Consider the following 21,600-nt stretch of genomic DNA (forward strand, 5'->3'; position numbering starts at 1 on the left):
TGAACTGTTGTTGTGGTGTTGCCTGTGGCACTCCTTTGACTTGTGATTGTGTGTACATTGGCCAATCTGGAAGGTAGGTGAACGAACGACTTTAGGGAACACAAGTACAACATAGAAAAAGCTATATCTGGTCATTTGGCCCTTCACTGTCACAGGTGTGGTTGTGTCCCTGTTTTTCAATACACCCGTATTCTCTTCAGGGCCCGTCACAGAACTATGCGTGAAATCATTGAAGCCTTCGAAATTGACAAAATGAAAGATAAATGTGTGAGTGTGGCTTCGATAGCTTTGTCAGCTAAAGAAAAGAAGTATCTAGAATCTTCACTTTGACGTTGGCGAGTGCAGATTGTCACAATCGATGATGACGCGTGCATGAGGCAGGCTGTGTCTTGACATGATATGTTCCAGGTTTTATCGGTCTACTGTTACTGTATGAATAGCATAGTGATCGCAAATAGAACAATAGCTGCAAGTTAGCGCAGTGTGTGTGTGCGTCTTTTTGTGTCCTTGTCGTGTTGCACTATGCCCTTATAAATGGTGATGATGAATCAGCAGCGACGGGCCTCCTCCACGAACACAGAAGAATGCTTCTCAAGACGACACTAATAGTGTGGCCTATGCATTACCAACTCAGTTCTTCATCACGCGAAAAAAGTAATTTCTTGTTTTAAATTGAGATGCCACATTTTTTAGCTGCCTCATCTATGCCTATTTGGACCAAGCAAAATTAAATGTAGTGTAACTAGTGAACAGAAATCATTGTACTTACTAATTCTGTGATGAAGCCATCGTGATAATAATTAGTTTTCTATGCTTGATGTGGCCAAGCTAGATTTTCTCGTTTTTTGGATGTCTCTAGCACTTCACCATCACAGTCTCGCAACATTGTAGGCGCACTTCTGACCACGGTACTTATGACCCAACTCCTTTTAATTATTACGGCAAAGGCCTTAGGTTGCGTTAGATATCTCATCAAATGCGGAATATGATTGTCGGCGTCCTGGGTCGGTGACGTAAGGATTGAGCTGGAGAAGATTTACTGCTTTAGGTAGTGCGCTTCCACTGTCTCATTAAGCACTTCATCAAGTTCAACTCCGCACGACCTAATAAAATAGGGATGGCTGATGGCACTAGTCCAACAGTCCCGACATGGGTGTGGTACGGGTTAACCCAGGGTTGACTTTCGGGACCCAATGAAGTTTTAACACCATATCATGCTGCGTACACTGCCAGAGGCTGAAGTCTGCGTGAACAAAAAGACTTCCAAGGGTAATGTGTCAATTTGGGTTCTTAATAGAATGTGTGTAAATTTTCTGATACATTAGTTGAAGGTTCTTCGAGTTTATCATTCATTTTGCTGAGCAACAAAATGCAACAGAGATATCTACACGCGCTTTCACACACACAAACACGCATGCACACACGCGTGCGCACACACACACACACACACACACACACACACACACACACTCACACGCACACACACACACGCGCGCACACACACGCGCGCGCGCACACACACACACACACGCGCGCACACACGTGCGCACACACACGCACGCACGCACACACACGTGCGCACACACACGCACGCACGCGCACACACACACACACACACACACACACACACACACACAGAGAGAGAGAGACAGACAGACAGACAGACAGACAGAGGCAGACTATCGCCTTCCTAATAGCTAGCGCGTCTGACCTCGAGCTGCTATCTTTATTGCAAACAACTGAAATTTTCCATTGCAAACAACTGAAATTTTTCATCACGGACAACGCTGTTTTGACGCCATAATTTCAACGAGATCTTTAGTGCTCTTGCGTCAAAATGTAACTGCTTTCCACAGACCGTTAGCTGCTGTCGGTGCATTTATATCACAAGGACACTGTTAGCAAATAAGCTGCATATAAACTTAGGAGATCAATTTTGGTACAGCAGAGTCACAATGTATCACTTTATTGACATCCATGTACATCTGTATATCGAGCGTAATAAACCAGCGAGGCTCTGCAGCAATAACCTTCTACATCCGGATCGAGCCGCTCATCAGTGAGCGCCTTGGCCCGCCCTCTGCAAGCACCATCTGTCGCATCAAACGGAAACAGCTCAAGCGGCAAGCACAATCTGGACGTGGCACTCAGTGCAGTGTCATCACCTAACTTCTTCTTACACCGTGGTCCTTGGGCATGAGAAAATCGAGGATGGCTCGAAGTTTCTCGCGATCCGGCTCAATGGTGCCTTCGCCCAGCGTAAACTGAAGTAATTGAATACGGGTTTGCGCTAATTGGAGCTTAGCAGGATTTAACGTCATCCCGGCAGTCCTCACCCTTTTGAGCACATCGGCAGCATGAGCCAAGTGCTCTTCGAAGGTTCGTGAATAAATCACGATGTTGTCAAGGTAGCACATGAAGTGTGACCACTTTGCTTTCCTGAGGACGCAGTTCACGACTTTGAAACGAGGCAGGAGCATAGCAAAGACCAAAGGGCATACGAGTGAACTCGAACAACCCTCTGTGGGACATGATCGCAGTTTTGCGCTGATCACGCTCGCCCATCTGGACCTGTAGGTACCTTTTAGAGGTGTCAAGCGTTGTAAAGTAACGTGCATCACAAGGTTTTCTATGATGGAGTTTATGGTGGGGAGTGGATAGGCATCCTTATGAGTCAGTCCATGCATATGACAATAGTCTACGCACTGCCCATGACTGCCATCTTTCTTAGGCACCAACACAGTTGGAGATGCTCATGAGCTAGACGAGCGCCGCAAGCATGCCATCTGGCGATCCGTTGATAATCTGCTTTTTGGTGAGCCCGATGGGCCTGGGGTTACACTTCAAAGGGGGCACGCCACTAGTTTTAATCTCGTGGCTCACAAAATCAGTACAGCCCGGTTGATCAATGAAGAGCACGTTGTACTGACGTAAGAGTGTCGACAGATGAGTCTTTTGTGTATTATCCAACTGAGTCGCGCGGGCGACCAAACAATGTGGGGCCTCTTTGTGGCGTGTCGGTCAATCCAAACAGGGGTTTCGAGCCGATGAGCACGTAACACCAAGGTAAGACCCCGAAGTTTGTGCGTGACACAGTTCGTGCCGTGCCTTTCATTCCCCAAAGGGACTGTGAGAAAATGAATGGGTAGAGCAGGGGCTTGGCCCCGAACTCTGCACAGGGCACGTTTTCAAGGCTTCTGCGGCAAAGGCAATGGTAAGCACTGGCAGGTTGTTGAACAGCTTGAGCTGGCAAAATGGGCCCACGATAGCCGCCATTCGCAATGTCCACAACAATCCCAGTTTTAAAGGGACACTAATGTCAAATAACAATTTATGTCAGAGTGAAAGTTCAATGTATGACAACATCTATAACAACAATATTATCAACAGTGACCTACTTACTGAGAAATTAAAGTAAATGCACAAGAACATGCACCACAGTAGGACATTCTCAAAATGATCCCAATGACATCAGACGAGCCTCCTACAGTTAATCACTAGTAATAGATCTAGCTGCATTAAATAAAGAACCTTCCGTGGATCAGGAGACACAATAAAATGTTTCTTGATCGTTTCTGTTTGATTGATGGAAAAGAGAACCGCCGGATGTTACTAACGGGGGAATAGCACGAGTGGTTCAAAAATTCGATTTTCGTGTGGTTACAGCGGACATGTCATGCCATCTAGCGGGACCCAGTTGAACCACAATGCGTTGGCAATCTCTGAGCCAATGGCGGTAAATTGATCAATGGCCGTTGCTGCTGTGGCTCCCACTGCTCTCGGTCTGCTGCAACTAGCGCAGTAAAGCTGGGCAATGTTGTGCACGGCATCAGTGACGTGAGTCGGTTCGGTCGGTATGCTTCTTTTAGGCGGGTAACTTGAAGTGCGCCAAACCAATGGGGACCATTAAAACGTGATTTCATTTCAAAATAGGCTCTTCTTTGGCACAAAAGTAACACTGCAAGGTTTCTGGACTGCTATTTCAGCAATCAATGTCGACTTAACGATTGCCTTTAGTGTCCTTTTAAGGATAAAGTTCGGACCGAGAATTGCAGGAACATTGAGCCCTGAAAGATGAACGAAACGTCAGCGTCTCATTCAATGTCCCCATCTGACAGTCAACCTTACGGTGCCTGCTGAATGGGCCACGCCTTTCGCAAGGGCAAATGTTGTTCGCCTGTCCCGCGAGCGCACTGAATGCTTCTGCAAGTGGGAGAACACCTGTTTGCCGAACGAGGGGCTAGGGCCCGTGTCCAGCAACGCCGAAAATTCACAACTGGCAATATTGACCCGAATTAATGGCGTGTGCACACGAGCAAGAAATTTGTTGCCCTGTTCGCAGAAGAAAAAAAGCAAAGGTACAGTCGCTCGTGCCTTCACGAACAAACCGCAAACCCACTTCGCTGCCTCGTAGGAGGCCTGGATCTGGTGCACTCCCTTGCTGTGTGCCCTCCTTCACGGCAGTGGAAAGAGCTCACTCCATCACAATCTGTTTTCACAGACGGAGGAGCCTCTAGCTGCCATGATCGGCTCGCTATTTTATCACAGGATACGTTCCTGCTAGCGTCACCTCCCACATTTCGTTAGGTTGGAAAGTGTCTCTGCGTGGAGGTTTCAGGTGGTGCAGCACAGGCTGCCCACCTTTCATGCGTCTAGGGATCAAGAGCGTGAGCGCTCAACTCCCAGGCACAAAGGATTGCTGCCGCACAGGTGGCGCCGTGAGGCTGTTGCTGTTGGTGGAGGGTCATGGCCCCTCTCCAAGCGAGCGCGGCTTAAAGGCCTCGCTGGCTGGCTGCGGCGGCTGATAGGCCCGCTCTGCAAGAAGGTTGCCTTGAATGCGCTTTGCCTCGGCAGCCAACTTCTCCAAATCACGCCAAGAAGGTCGGATGTGCCTGCCTAATCACCCGTTCAGCGCGCTCCTCGTTCGAGGCTAGGGGCTCAGCTGTAGAGTCAAGTTCATCCATCGTGCATATATACCCCTGTAAAGATTCTTCAGGAGCTTGTGTACGGAGCTCTAGCTCTCGCCGCATCCTACTTTCGTAGTCAGCGAGTAGGATTTAGCGCAAAAAGGCTGTGCGGAACTCCTCAAGGGTTGCTGCATGGTAACTGGTTAGCCGATACCATCTCGCTGCCGTGTCAGTCAGTGCAGCCGGAACAATGCGCCCGAGCACATGCTGATCGTTCAAACCCGTTGCTCTCTGATAGAGTTGAGGTAATCTCGGACGGTGAGCTGATCACTATATCCGCTGTAGGTTGGCACAGGCAACATAACAGCGGTGCGACCGCGTTTCAGAACGGCCAAAAGCATTTGCACAGCTCCCGAGAGTGCTTGGATCATCTGCACAGCGTTTTGCAGCAAATTCTGCGTCGCAATGGCTTCATAGCAAGCTGTTGGTATGTTAGCGGCACGATCAAGTGAAGGTGAACAGTCTAGCAGCTCAATCAGTGAAGCGGTTTCAAACAGACCACCGTCCTGCGCGCCATTCCCAGAGCAAAAGAGGCTCCTTAAGGGGTTTGCCTGCTGTCGAATGTAATGCGCACTTGGTGCAGCTACCGTCAACAATTCAGGCGCCTGCGTTCGAAGTGTCGGTTACACGGCTGACTACGGGCAAAAGTAAGCGAGGGCCAAAGCCTGCGCCCCAACAATTCCGCAGGAAATGGACTGCAAGCGCTGTGCCGACGAACTGCTATGCATGCCAAAGGGTGCATTAGCAGTTGGAGGCGCTTGTGCGTACTGTTTGGGTAGGGCAACGGGCCCATTCTCTAATGACGCTCTCCAACGGGAGTGGATAGGCACCCCATGTCTCCACCACAACAGGGGATGGCGATACAGACAGGTGCAGAAAGGGTGCCTGTTGATAGAGGCAATGGCCTCGTTGTGCAACGTGGCATTTGCCAAAAAGGACAGCGGTCAAAAGTCTCGCGAAGCAGATATGTTACAATGAACCGGAATCGCACAGGCGAACTGACTCGCTAAGAGCGTCAAAGGCTTTGATCTTTTTATACTGTGTTGGGTGCCCGAGTAGTGTACATGTATCCCGAAGTAGTAAGGCCACTAGCGTGGGTTCGGTCTTAGCGATCCGCAGGGCCACGTTAACCGTTGCCTCGCATGACTAATGCCGCTGCACACGCGCGTTCGGACAGCCAAAGCGCCGTGTGCAGCGTGGCAAGTACACCGTACTGCTCCCGAACAAGTCGCAACACTTTATCGTCTGCGACAACACCAAAGCACAGTACAGTGCCCCTTGCAAAAGGGGCGGCGGGAAGGCAAATGAGGCTTATCCACGCCACAGGTGAGAAGTACAACACAGGGTGCCAGGAGTACGCCTCCGTTGGTAAAATGGATTCACGGTGACATGAGGCTGAGGCAAATGGGCTCTCACGACTATGCTGCGTTGCTCTCGCAATCTGGGACAACAGGGCCTGATTGCTCGAGCAAGGGCAAAATCCGTTCGTGTTGGCTTTAAGAGGTTCGAGTGAGCGTAGTAGGACCACGTGCAAATACACCGCACCGCTCTTCGGCCTAGCATTCGAAAGGGGCGACAAAAGTTAAGCGTTCGCCGCGGGTGCAGGGCGCCGTTAACGAAGTCTGAGCGAGCCCGAAACAAAAGGAGCGACGTACAGGAAAGAAAATGTGTGCTCACGCTTTGTCGTCCTGGAGAAATTTTGACTGGCTCCAGACGCGCGTGAAATGTCCCGAAAGACTGTGCATGGTGCCTTAGTTGACATACAGGTGAAAGGAGTCAATGTCACTTCCGCTCCTCCAGAGCCGATGGACCGCGATGGAGGGGAGAGTCATGTTAGAACATTATAACGGCAGAAATAGGCGGCAAAGCCTGCGCATTGACGGTGGACTAGGCTCTATTCCCGCACGCTGAAGGCCCACCCTTCGTGGAATCTGTGCCTAAATTGCAAAGATCGCAAGTGTTACCCTTTATTTCGCAGAACAGAGGTGTTGTCTAAACACAGAGATAGGACAGTGAGAGAAGTTGCTGAGGCTTTTTATATTCACAAGTATGGCTACACGTCTGTTATTAGGCCCTCGGTCGCATTGCAAGAACTAGAGATAGATTAGCTAACTGCCAACTTCTAATCTTTCATGTCATTTCTTTCTATTTATATTTGTGTTTTCTTTAATAAGATTTCTGTTGTGCGTGTGCCTTCTGCGTTTCTGTCTCTTTTTCGTGCAGTTTTTGTAGTCCAGGATCTGGGTAAGTAAAGTGTGTGGTACACGTCTGACAATCAACCACTCTGTTTCCACTGAGGTGAAGCAGGTCAGTTGTATCGTTCCTGCTATTACCGAAGAATGAGGCTCCAGGGATTTCACCCCAGTGCTCTTCGACTGTGGGAGGAAGGTCGCGTAGAGAGGTTCATCAATATCTGTCCAGCCAACACTCGTCGCCCTATGACTAGTTCACGCCTTTGAAACTGTTCCTGTTGACTGCCCACTTCTTCTCAGAGGTGTCAATCTCGATCACCACCTCCTCGATGATCCACGTCACCTAGCCGCTACCCCACAGTTTCCACTTCCACGAGCAACCGGCCTGTGAGCCCAAGTTGGGAAACAAAGAGCAGCGACCTCTGGGGTAGGGCCACTGAACATGGCACTTCGAAACATCTGCCCCAGCGCCAACTCGACATCGACGAGAATAATGACAGTAATATCGACGATGATGATGATATCAACAACAATCACGATGGTGATATCGACGACTATTACGTCAAAGATAACAACGATACGATGACGGCGATTGTTCACCCTCAAAGCCTTTGAGAACGGTCACATTGTTTCTGCCTACATACTTGTTTTTGTTGATAATCGCCCGGTCACCGCTCTCGCCAATACTGGGGCTGACCAGCTGGCTGCTACACTTCACAAGAGGATGACGCAATTGTCGGGTACTAAGCTTCAAACAGCAGGCGGTCATATTCTCAAGCCTATCACGAAATGCATCACCAGAGCTTAGATTCGTCAAGCCACATTTGTCGGTTCATTGGTTATACTGCCCAAGTGCTCCAGGTAGATTATACTGGGCATGGAAATTCAGAAGTATGACGCGATTATAAACCTTCATGAGTGGCTTGCGACCTTTTCCATCGAACGAGTAACTGGTACAACTGACCACAATGCACATTCAATGGTGTTACGTATTTTGGGTGACAGCACTTTCTTACTGCCGTGAACCACTGCATTCATCACCATGGAAGCCGACGATGACTCTCCCATACTCGCCGTCGCTGAGTTTAACCTGTCAGTCTTGTTAGCTCGACAGGCTTGTGTAGTCTGAGACATCCTGCCGCATTCGTGACAGACTACACAGATTCTAGTGACACGTTTCAGCAATGAATATTAGCATTTTGCCCCAAGAACTGCGATAGCCCAATTGGAGCCATTCAATGATTCTGCTGATTCTCTCGGTACAAGATGGCTGATTTTCTCATGCTTATGCATGGACCCACGTTAAGATTGATGTATAAATTCAAAACTGTATAGTGTCCAACAGGCTAGCTTTCGAAGCCTTTTAGAATCTTTGCAGACTGTTTCGCCTCAACATCCAGGGTGATGAAATGCCTGTCACGAAACACAGTATAATCACGACCCCAACAAAAGGCTCGTACGCCAACATGCCTACTGCATCTCTTGTAGGGTAGGGAGCAAGGCGCCATCCGAAACCAAGTCAAACAAATGCTTGCGGACGACATCACACAGCCTTCCACCAGCCTCAAGTGCATGACCCGTGGTCCTTGTGAAAAATAGAGACAGAACGATGCGTTTTTGCGTAGGCTACCACCAGCTCAACAATGTTACGAAGAAGGATGTCCATTCCCTGCCCCACATCGATGACTCTTTGGACCGCCTTTCACATGCCCGATACCTCTCGTCAATAGACCTTTGCAGTGGCTACTGGTAGATCAAGGTTTATGGGCGAGACAGTGAGAAAACAGCACTCGTTACTCCAGATGGTCTCTACTAATTCAAGGACCTTTCTTTCGGCTTGTGCTTCACTCCTGCTACTTTTCAGCGCATGATGGACACGGTTCTTTCAGGTGTGAAGTGGCAGTCATACCTCGTCCATTTAGAAGACTCCATCGTAAACTTGTTTACAGCGCAAACACAGCACACTAGAATACAGACGCTTCATTGCAAGATTTTCAATGATAACCGAATTTCTACACTGGCTTACAAAGAACAATGTTTCATTCGTCTGGCAGCAGGAGCAAGAAGATGCCTTTTCTGAATTACAGAGACGTAAACAACTCTCATTTTGGGGCACTTTGGCGAAGACTGCGAGCTGCATACAGATGTCTCCGACATTGGTCTTAGTGTTGCTCTCGTACAGTGGCAAGATGGGGCTGAGCATGTTATCGCTTACACAAGGCGTACTTTGTCACAAGCTGAAGAGAGCTATTCCGCTACGGAGAATGCTTGGCAGTGGTATTGCCAAGTTCTGATGTTATCTGTACGGCCGACCATTTCGTTCTGTGATAAACTGCTATTTCCTGTGCTGGCTGGCCAATCTCAAGGATCCACCTGGTCATCTTGCACGCCGGAGTCTTTGTTTACAAGAGTACAACGTGATGATCACGTTCGAGTCGGGGTGTAAGCTCACAGACACCGATTGTTTGTCACATGCTCCATTTCGACCTTCGCAAGTCGATGTTGATAAAGAAGGGGCATTTTTTTTCATTCTCATAGCACCCGAAATGAGCAAGCAACAATGAGATGATTCAGAGCTATGGTCCCTCACCAGCTATCTGGACGTCCGTTCATCAGAGCCACCTCATGCGTTTGCCTGTACATTGTCATCATTTTACCTCCGCCATGGCGTTCTCTATAAATTATTTTTCGACTCAACCGCGGCTGCTGACCTCCTTGTTGTGCCATCAATACTATGTGTGACATTTTACGTGCCTCTCATGACGAGCCATCATTGAGCCATTTGGGCTTCTTGCAGATGCTTTCACATATACATCGAAGGTACTTTTGGCCCAACTTTCGCAATGACATGAAGCAGTATGTTAAACGTGCCGCCTGTGCCAACGACGCTAGACACCACCCGTGTGTCAGGCCTTCATCGCATTGATCCTTTATTCATTTATTTATTTTATTTATTCATGATTTATTCATGATTTATAATGATTTATTCATTCATCATATTCATATCATGTCAGTGTGTCATCATTGAAAGAAGAATCATCTCTATTAACTCTTGCACTTCGTCGTCGCATTGCCACCCTAGCTCTGTTCCATAAGTTCTATTACAGCTTACGTGACCGACCGGACTTGATCACCACTCCAGCCCGCATATCTCATCGCACCGGTCATGCCCTACAAGTCACCCGTCCACGCAGCCACACCAAGACATTTTCTGCCTCCTTCTTTCCAAGGCATCATCTGAATGGAACGACCTTTCCCACAGCACTGCCGCCATTACCTGCCCGAGTTTATTTCTACAAAATGTAACACATTGTCTGTCTCGCAATTAACATACATGGTTAGCATTTTTTTTTGTATAATCTCTCTACATCCACCCCTTATGTAACACCCCCTAGTGGGGTCTTTAAAATAATAAAATGAAATGAAATGAAAATCCTCTATCGACTCCTTTTCAGCAAGTTGGCATAGATTTGCTCGGACCACCCACCTGCAGAGCATGCTGTTTCCACAGACTACCTCATGAGATCCATTAAAACCAAAGCTCTCCCACTAGGCACAGCAACTGATATCGCTACTTTCTTTGTACATAGCATCGTACTCCGCTACAGTGCTCTGACCGCGGTTATACCTGATGGAGGCGCGGCATTTACAGCACAGCTTAGCGAAGACATCATGCAGCTCAGTGGTACCACTGACGGAAAAGCCACGGCTTACCATCCCCAGACAAATGGGCTCACAGAGGGGCTATACAAAATGACAGCAGATGTGATTTCCATGTACGTCGACATTGGCCACAAAAACTGGGACACCGTTCTTCTATACGTTAAGTTCGAGTAGTCGAACCTGGATATACCAAAATCACCAAAGAGCGTTTAATAATTCGATATATGGCATAATTTTATGTAGGTCTACTATAGAATTTGATGACGAAAATCCACATCTAATAAGAAAAGTGTTTTATTAATATGGTGGCTTACTTGCATGCCCTATTTTGGAACAAAATAGTCCTGGATATTCTTCTGTTTCAGTGACTTTGCTGCCGGCGACGGCATGCACGCCTCCACTTTGCCCAACTAGTCGGAGCAGCTGAGGCCACAACCTTCCATATTCACGCAATAGCGCCAGATCAACGCAAGTGCACTTATAACTTCAGAGGCAACAGGTCATCGTCGATTTCCTCATTGCAGTCACGTTGGTTCGTGCTCGGCACGACGTCTGCAACATAGTCCTCATCTTGTAGCTGGCCAATGATAGCGACATGATTGTCCACTTTTACGAAACCATCAAATGGCGATCGATTGATGGTACCCGGGAACCCTGCCGGCCCGCTCCAAATTTCGGCAAAAACACCTGCAGTGTCTTCATTGCTGTCATCGGAATTTAGGGTGTCATCACCAGGCATGGAGAAACTGGCATGCTTTAATCTGTTCTGGATCGTCTCCTTCGTGACATCTGCCCACGATCTACTCAGCATAGAAAAAGCTCCGAGCAATTCGAACTTCTTTTCACTGCGCTCAACTTGATTTGTGATTTCGAGTTTCGTGGTGAATGGCAAATTCTGCCTCTTTGCACACACTTAGAAAGGGCAGCGCAAAAACACGGGGAAAAGAAGGATAGTAGAGACAAAGAACGCTGAACTGTCCTTCTTTTCTGCGTGTTTTTGCGCTGCCCTTTCTAAGTGAGTACTATGAACCAGCTAGCCCAAACCAAAGTACTTCTCTTTGCACAAGCCATGACGACAGCACGCCAAGAAAGTTCACAAAACGCCAACAGGCAACATCATTTGCACAAACCACGCTGGATGAGGACTCGAGGGAAAAAGCAGCAGCAGGCACACAGATATAAAGAAAGGAAAAATGGCGCTCACTTGTACCACATCGGCACCTTGGAGAAAGCACGACGGCCTCTGGTTGGCTGGAAGCGCTGCGGGCAGGCCAGGATCATTTTTTGCAGGGGGGTGTTCGCCAGTGCACAGCCGGGTCTAAAGCACTTTTTCTAGGGTGGCACCGGCATCTCCCCCTCCACGACGATGGAAAGCCAACTTTCTGGGGCACTTTTGAGGCACTTTTGAAGCGCATGGAGTTTGTAACGTGACAATATCGGTTGTCGATTCTATTTTAATTCGATATAACAGTAACTTTTGATATTTATTCGCAATGTAAATTTGCCGTGTTTAGAAATTGTTCGATATACGGGATAATTTTATATAAATGGGTTCGATGGAGCTCGACTGTAATACTGCCATCCAAGAAACTATCGATTTCACCCCTTTCCGCTTGCTGCATGGCCGGGAAGCTGTAACAACGTTGGAAGTGATGTTGGCAGAGATGCTGCTGAGTTCGCTAAACGCGCTGAAGAAGCGTGCTAGCTGGCACGAATGCGTATTCACTATCAGCAACACGACAGCGCTCGCCGATATAACCTCCACTGCCAAGACGTCGCATACTAATGAGGGGATAAAGTGTAGGTGTTAATCACAGTCTGCCAACAGGGTCGCTTAGACAAACTTTTTCAACACTTCTTTGGCCCTTATAACATCGTACAATGGCTCAGCGACATTACCTACCAAGTTCTTTTTGAAGGTGAAGCAACCAGCCCTGCCACGGTGGTATAGTGGCTAAGGTACTCGGCTGCTGACCCACAGGTCGTAAGATCAAATCCCGGCTGTGGCGGCTGCATTTCCGTTGGAGGTGGAAATGTTGTAGGCCCGTGTACTCAGATTTGGGTGCACGTTAAAGAACCCCAGGTGGTCAAAATTTCTGGAGCCCTCTACTACGGCGTCTTTCATAATCATGTGGTTTTGGGACGTTAAACCCTACAAATCAGTCAAGGTGAAGCAACCATTCGCCACTCACGGCGTCCGTCGGACAGCATTTACGTTTCTTGGTTGCAGTCATACCACTCCTGTAGAGAGCAAAGCTGACAGTGTTTCTCATTGTTTCATCTTTCTGTCGGATTCTCCACCCCGTCATAGTTCGGCATCGAGACAATGCTGTTTAGAGAGGGGAGTAATGCCACGGTGATGACGCAACTTGGGGCAGCACAGATATGATTGAAGAAGAGCACGACGAGGCGTCTGAGTAAACAATCCTGTGCAGATCTAAGGGCTTGTGTGATTTTATTTGTGACAATATGATCACCTTCTTCTCGTTGTTTTCCATGTCTTGCTTTGACATGTTTTCTTTCTTTTTTTTTTTGAACTAATCCTCAATTTCTGCGTGTTTGCAGGGTGATGCTGATGACCTACCTTTCAGAAAGGGAGAAGTGCTGACAGTCATCTCAAAAGACGAGGACCAGTGGTGGACTGCACGGAACACTCTGGGGCACACAGGGTCGATTCCGGTGCCATACGTCGAAAGGGTACGGCACAGACTGTCTCAGCTTGTGCAATTGAGCAGACCCTGAGCATGTCGCTGCATCTTAGAACCCAACTTATTTTTTTACACATCCCAAGTTAGCTCACTCATTCAAACGGGTGATTACATTTAGTGGATACCTCATCGGTCAGGCTATTTAAAAAAAATTCACAATTATGTTGATGGGAATTGTCAGTGCAATTTAGTGCTGGAGCAAAACCAACAGTGTTTGAAAAAGTTTCGGCTTCGCAGAAGCGGTCAACTGCGCTGTAAGTTTTGATGTTTGCAAAGTTGGACAGCACTGGCTCTACCATTATTCACTTTTCTCAGGATAAGTGAGGCACCCGCTACACACTTGTAAGGTACAATGTACAATATCTTGACGCTGCATGTGGCTGATGACAATGAAGCCGAGCACTTTGCAGCGGGTAGGAAGCAATAAACGGCACACTCGTTACACAATTGGCATTGTGTGATGACTGGTTGTTATTTTGCCTTTTTGCCACACAATGTAACATAGGTCAACGAGACTCCTCACCCAACAGGACGCCTGTATAGGGTGCTCTTGCAAACGAGTTCCAAGCACCAGCGCGGCTCTGTAGTAGAATACTTGAGTGCCACCAAGTGGTATTTGCTTTTTCTCGTTTTATTTTTTTTTCATGTCTATTGGCATGCCATTGACGGATTGCTCAATGCAGAAATGGGTGCCTAAGAAGCGTGCTCTAAAACCACTCCCGCTCACCTCACCAGGCCATGTCGAGTTTTCTGTGGGGGAAAAGGGTGAAGCACTGAGCCCTGTCGTTGCGCTTCGCTTGTTGACTTTCTCACAGCGGCACGTGCTAGAAGCCTTGCTCAGTCATTGGATGCACCGGTAACTTAGATTGCTAATGTTACGTGGCATTGTTGAAATGGCTGTAGTCATGGCAACGAGCAACACCTAGTCTTATTCAAAGCACAAAAGGGTGTGGACGCCGAATAAAAGACCCGAAATAACAAGCTGAAGTGGCCACGAAGAGTTTTTCCTGTTGCTTTGTTACTTTCTTGCTTACAGCACTGATTCGTCCAAATTGATGCGGAAACATGCTCACACTTATTTTTTCATCATAACTTCTGTATCTCAGGATTGTTTAGTGGCCTTTCAAAAAACTTGTGTACTCAAGCTACCTGATGCAAAAATTCTTAAAAAGAGGTTGTGGGCTCGAGCTGATGTTCCAGCAAGTGGATATGTCTTCTTCAAGGCTAGTTCTAGCCTCGAACAAGACAGATCCTCGTCTTCTTCAAGGCTAGTTCTAGCCTTGAAGAAGATGAGTTCACTTGTCTAGTTTCACAAATTCGCTTACCGTATTTACTCGCTCAATGAACGTACTCGCATAACAAACACACCCCCAACATCTGTCATAAAAATTTTGATTTTTTTTCCCCCGCGTAATAAATGCACCCGCTACATTCACCTGCTGAAGTCCCGCCAACTGACACCTGGTGCCTCCTCACCCGTTTGGATCTCTTCCGTTTTTGATTACTTTGCCAACACCCTTCAACCACCTTTGCTTGCTCCCTCCCCCCTTCGCCCGTTGTCGCGTGCCGTATTGCTTTTCTTTCTATCTGTAATAAACACATCCCCTACATTCATCCGCTGCAGTCCCCCTAACCGACACCTGGCCCCTCCTCACCGGTTGACCCCCTTTCATTCATTATTACTTTTCCGACCTCCCTCAACCACCTCGGATCTCTTTTTCCGTCCCTTCGCCCATTTGTGCCTATTGTGCCTATTGCTTTTCTTTCCATCTGTTCACCGCACGTCCCCCGTCTTATATATGTGCGTCATAGCGGGGGTTCACGAGCTGTGCAAGTCTAGAGACATCGCAGCTGATAAGCACACAGTGAGCGATGGTCATCAAAATGCCCGTGCCGACCGACGTCAGATTCAGATTCACTTTTATTGAGCATTTTCTTTACGAAATTGCGGAGAGAAAATGCAAGGACGGGAGCAAAAAGCTGGTATGTTAGCAGCTTTACGAGGCTCCTACCTCTTGTACGTGGGATCAGAGAACCGCAAGGATCGACGAACTGCAAAGACAAATACGAAAATAATTGGACATCGATTTTAATACTTCAAGAAATCATGAAATAATACCAAACAGCTCATTGAGTTTCAGGTTTACATAGACATTAGCAGGGCATATACACACACACACACACAAAAAAAATGAAACAGCACTCAGTCAATCATCAAAAAAATACGCGTGTTGCTACATGTCTTACAAAACACTACAAATTATAAAAAAAAATGCACAACACTTAAGTATACTAAAAATACAAGTTCTGAACAGGTCCAATAGAAAACACTGATAAATAAAATGTTGCATATCCTACTCGAAAAGAAAAAAAAAAGAACATTTACATAAGAAGCAATAACGTAGGCAGACATGATTACACACATGAACATAAATATAGGGTGTTTTCTTTTAGGCACAGTGTTCCTGCCGAACAAATAGAAGAAATTAAACCTTACACGCCACCATTCTGTATGAGGAACTTCATAAGTTGTTTTTTTAACTTATATCAAAGCTGGCAATGTTTTTATTTTCAAACATGTTAAAACAAACGGGAATGCAGTGTTGAAGTCTTTTTAAACTATAGTAAGTTCGAGAATATGGTACGAACCAGGAAGGACTTTGCTTAATGCTGTAATGGGTGAACTGGTGTGTGCAAATACAGACAAATGACAACAGAAAAGAAGACACAGGGACAAGCACAAACTTTCAACTGAATTTAATTCTTCGTCATCCTTCATATATATATATATATATATATATATATAGTCACATATAAAACAGTCAAGCGGGCACGAGGTCAGAACCAATCATCTTACAAAAAGCCGCACAAAAATGACGCTCACAATCAAATACAGTCGAGCCCACATATTACGGCCCCACTTAAAAGGAACATTCGCTTAAAACAAACAATATCCGCGTAACCGTGAAAATATACATTGGTTCAATGGCACAAAATCGCGCTTAAAACGAACGTCACCGAGCGCCGCTGATCGGTTACAGCGAACAGAGTCAGTGGTTTGCCGAATTCCCGGGAAACCAATTTCGACCACCGATCAGGCATCGGCGAGGTGCCCATACATTCTTATTGTTAAACGCCGACTCTGCCTCCGCGCCCCTCTAGTTGCCACTCTCCCCGACCACTTTTTGTTACGCACCCCTCCGTCCTTTGTCCCCCCGCTACTCTGAGCACCCCGCAGCGCCAGACGAGGCCCGTGTTTTCACACTGCTATCGATCTTTCGAAAGACCAGTCGGCCATTTGCCAACATCGTCGGCCACCGATTGTATCCGATAGTCTGCGTCTAGTGCACGCGCCTACGCTACCCCACCGACTCTGATAATTTGCGATTCGTTTCGTGTTTATGACTTGTTCTTGCTCACTTCTCACACGGCTCAGCATGTCTTCCGCACGCGTGCGGAAGCGCGAAAACAGCTGTTGATTTGCGCGGAACGAATCACGAAATATCGAAGTTCGTGAGGCCACGCAAACCCGCCGATGCAACAAAACGATTTTTTCACCACGGCCGCCGATTCTTCGAACACCGCCGTGCGCACCGATTCAAGTGGCTATGCACACTTTCCAAGTTTTCCTGCGTCTGAGTTTCGCGGACCTTTCAAGAAAGCTACCCAATCTGCCTCCTTCCCGTGTGTTTTGGTTTCAAGGTCGCCCTCCTGCCGCGTCCTCCCCTCTCTTTATCGCAACTCCTTGCCCTTCCCTCGCAATTCTGCTCTCCTCTATTTATCACAACCCCTTCGCCTGTCTGCACCGCTCCGCGACGCCCGCCACGCTGGCTCGAATTAGTTTCGTTTTCTGACTGGAAACGGGCCCAGAGCAGTTCCACACGTTCTGGCATGTGTGTCGCGTGTGCGCGTCTTGCTCGTTCTTGGTGCGCGTGTGTGGTCATGATGGCCGACGGGAGGACTAGCACGCTTCTTCATGACGCTCAACAAAACATCGAAAGTTTCACTGCTTTGCTTGAGCGTAATATTCACGTTAGGTGCCGCGTTGCGGAGCGCTTGCTCATGGTTGTTGACCACCTGGCAGCCAACTTGTCGCTTTGGGCGTCCCGGTATTCAGCTGTGGATATGGTGAATATTTCGTGGGCGGCGGTGACGACTGCATGCGCGCGAAACGGTTTTCGTGAGGCCCACTTCGTCGGCGTCGGGCCCGATGTCGAGCCTGAAGCTTCCGAACAGGACCACCGCGGCGGCGATTTGTGGCGGTGCGTCGTCGACTCCGACCTGGGAGAGTGTGTGGGACATCTGTTGCGGTGGTTTAATTATGGCCGGTGATGATGCCGACACTGCAGAACCGTGCACGGATTAAGGCATTGTGAATGAAGTACGTGGTGAGAGCGATTTGGAGGAATCTGATTGCGAGAACTACGAAACTTAGGAGCCAGTGCCTCATGCAGCTCATGCCACGGACCTCGGCGAATGAGCACCCTCTCGTTTTAAATGAACTCGAGACCGCCCTTATCGCTTCTGCTTTTCGAAACACGTGCATCACGGACTTTTTGGGGCAAAAAAAAAGTTTGTGTTTTCACTCGCAACTTTCTCTAAAAGCTGTGTTTCATTTACGAAAAACTTCAGGATACACTGAATGGATGCCGCGTCACGCTCAGGTTCGTTATAAGCGGGCTCGACTGTAATGGTATTGACGTATCACTGACACAAGTGTTGTTTCTTGCAGCAATATAAAAGCTTCCATCAGTTCAGGGGCTGTGGTATCAGCACTTTGACCCAAAATCCTAATCTCTGAAAAATTGGTGAGCACATGCAGCTTTGCAGTGCGCGGGCAAATGCGTGATCCCGTTATCTCTAAGTGAAAGCTCATGATCCTTTGCACGGTCGTTCACCCAACGCCCCGTATGACCTACATGAAATTTCCCACAAGACAGCGGTATTTCGTAAGCGACGCCAGTCGCACATTTCACATACACAAATGAGTGTTTCTTTCTGCAACCACTGGATTTCTGCTCGCCAGCGAAGATTCTGGGACAAAGCCCTGGCAGCTTATGGAGGGCGAAAAACACAATCGGCACACTATGCCTACTCGCTATCTTTTTCAGGTTGTGGGAAATGCGATGCATATAAGGCACCACCTCTGGATGACACCTGCGAGGCAGGCCAGGGTCCACGCTGGAACGTGCTGCTATGGCGTCATGCAGAAAAATCTCTACCGTGCAAGGATACCCGGCAACAATTAAACGCTGCACCTGATCGTTAAAACTACCTTGTATTGCATGTGTGCATGATTTCCCAAGAGCGGAACGGAGACACAATTTGGCAATCCCGCTTTTTACAAACTTAGAATGCGCAGAATCATAGGGCAAAAGGGCCTTTTGTGCAGGGGGATTATAACGCCAGCATAAGTAATCAGCTAAAACGAGATGTGGATTTTAAAACTGCAGTGAGTTATCAGTGTAAGATTCATAGGTGAAGGTCAAGCCCTTTCCACATTATTTGAAAGCAATAAGAGTAGCATCAACAGAGTTGTCCGAAGAAGTAAAAAGAGGCCTATTTGAAAATTTAAAAAATCGTCCACATACCTAAAAACTTTAACAACACATCTTTGGTCAAAAGTGCTAACTAAACCACGATCAACGTCCGCCAAGAAAATGTTGCATAAAACAGGCACCATATACGATCCAATACAAATGCCTTGACGCTGCAGATAAAGACCATCCTCAAATGAAGCAAAGGTAGAGCGAAGATAAATTTCAGTAACGCCTTGAAGTTATCGACCGACAAGCCGGAAGCATTCTGAAAAGCTATGATTTTATTAGTTTCAGCACATTCGCAAACAGACGCAAACAACTGTGCATGAAGTACAGAATAAAATAGATCCTCTACATCCACAGAAAACATAAACTCTGTGGAGTTTCCCACCTGCAGAAACCCCACAGCATCCTCCGAACTCTTTGTGGTGTAGGGATCCACCACTTTCAGCTCATTCAGTTCTTTAAGCAAGAACTGGCTAACTAAATTCTGCCATGAACCCTGCTCATGAACTATTGTTAGCAAAGGAACTTCAGGCTTGTGCGTTTCTACAGTGAAAAAAACTTTGAGTGCATTACCTTTGCATCTGCTAATATCTCTTGCCAAACCTTGGATCCTTGGGTCCTTGGACATGTTGACTGCTTTAGTTTTAACACGAACAGCACTACTTTCAACAGAAACGAAATTTTTAGAAATTGCCCTGTTAGCCTTCTCAGCATACTACCTAGAACCTAAAATAACAAAACCGCCCTCTATATCTGCTTGAAGAAGGCAAAGGTAATTTTCTTTGAAATACTTCACCACCTGTTCTGTAGGACCCCGGCGCTGACGGCAGTTTGCCCTATGCACAGTCCTTGACAAAGCCTCGAGGCCCTCAAGCAAGCAACGCGCATACCGATTTTGAGGTGCTCTAGTTGCAACATTTCTGTTAAATGTGAGCAATTTCTGGGGCGGTACAACCGGTTCATAGCTAAGCTTGGGACCCTTCTTGAGAATGTGTTCGACGTGTTCCGGGATTTCCAGATCATTTCCTAAAATGAGAACATGCGACGCCTCTTCCTTTCTTGTCTTTCTTACGAATCAGTTGAAGCACATTACTCACGTTGGACGCCCACCAAAACTCAACCATGCGAGCAGTGAAAACCCTCAGAGAATGCAGCTCCACTTCTGCCTTCCAGGGAGGTTCACTGGCGTAGCACAAGACATGTAGATAATCCTGGTGAAGCTGGCTTTGCCTTCAAAGTTCAGAGCGTATTAGACGAAACACGCGTTTGGCATGACCTGGAGTCGGTAACGCTGTACCAAACAGCCCCAAAACTTCTGCCCGTACCAGTCCTTTCCTCAAACAAAACGAAAGATATCTTGATCGGCAAGTAGTTGTGACTATGTGGCTCACCAAAAGATTGAAGGTTGACGGCGAAGAAGCGGCCAAACATTGAAGAAAGGGCCCGTTGTAGTTGACGTTGCGTGAACGACCGTGCAAGGAAACATGAGCTTTCACCTAGAAATAACGGGATCGCGCATTTGCCCGCGCACTGCAAAGCTTGCACATGCTCACCGATTTTCTCACTGTAATGGATTATGGGTCAAAGTGCTGATACCACAGCCCGTGAACTGATGGAAGCTTTTTATATTGCTGCAAGAGGCAACACTTGTGTTAGTAATACGTCAACATCATTATTTGATTGTGAGCGTGATTTTTTGCACGACTTACTGTAAGATGCTTGGTTCTGACCTTGTGACCGCTTGACTATGTTATATATGACTATATGTGTGAAAGATGATGAAGAATTAAATTCAGTTGAAAGTTTGCGCTTGTCTCTGTCTCTTCTTTTCTGTTGTCGTTTGTATGTATATGCACAAACCAGTTTACTCAGAATTATGAACCAATTCGCCCAGCTACACGTTTTACTGCTGTAATGGAATTGTGTAGCCTTCCTAAGGTTACATAGTTCAAAAAAAACAAGTGTTGTTTGACAGCAAGCTTTGCTTGTATTTCAATATAAGATTAAAACTGTGCATTTGATCAATGGGTGAAATGTTACATTCTCTGAATAAATCACTTGTATGTGCATCGTGTCGTACGTTCGCAATATGACAAACCGCTTTTTTTGGCAACCAAAATATTTTGTTCCGATTTTCTTTAGATGTATCTGCCCGCACGAGACTGCAATAATTTATGTGAGATTAAAATAATGCATTATAGAGTATAACTATCACTTCAAGCGCGCGAATAAACAGAAAGGAAGAGAGGACAAGCACTTGTCTTCTCTTTTTTTCTGTTTATTCGTGCACTTGAACTGACAGTTATACCATGCATATCCAACTAGCCCAACTTTCGATTCTGTTGCAGTATAGAGTAAAACTGATTTTCTCAGGGAGCATCTGTCGAAGTTTAGAGAGTATACCACACGTCTTTGCTATATTCCTAGTTACATTATTGACGTAGTGGTTCCAGTTAAGATTGTCATTAAAAATTGCTCTTAACGACAAAACTTCATTTACGACTTCAATTTGTTCGGGCCCTAA

The 21,600-nt window shown here is 47.0% G+C and overlaps 1 protein-coding gene across 3 annotated transcripts in view; it reads left to right on the forward strand.

The window, feature by feature from the left end:
* Crk (Crk proto-oncogene, adaptor protein) overlaps positions 1-21,600 on the forward strand; it is a 229,105-nt gene that overhangs the window by 133,837 nt on the left and 73,668 nt on the right. For all 3 annotated transcript variants that reach the window (XM_075882870.1, XM_075882869.1, XM_037432281.2), the window contains one exon: positions 13,388-13,519. In XM_075882870.1, the coding sequence (XP_075738985.1) occupies positions 13,388-13,519 (132 nt within the window). The remainder of the gene's footprint in view (positions 1-13,387; positions 13,520-21,600) is intronic.

This window comes from Rhipicephalus microplus, unplaced genomic scaffold (genome assembly GCF_043290135.1).
Source record: "Rhipicephalus microplus isolate Deutch F79 unplaced genomic scaffold, USDA_Rmic scaffold_14, whole genome shotgun sequence".
Lineage (NCBI taxonomy): Eukaryota > Metazoa > Arthropoda > Arachnida > Ixodida > Ixodidae > Rhipicephalus > Rhipicephalus microplus.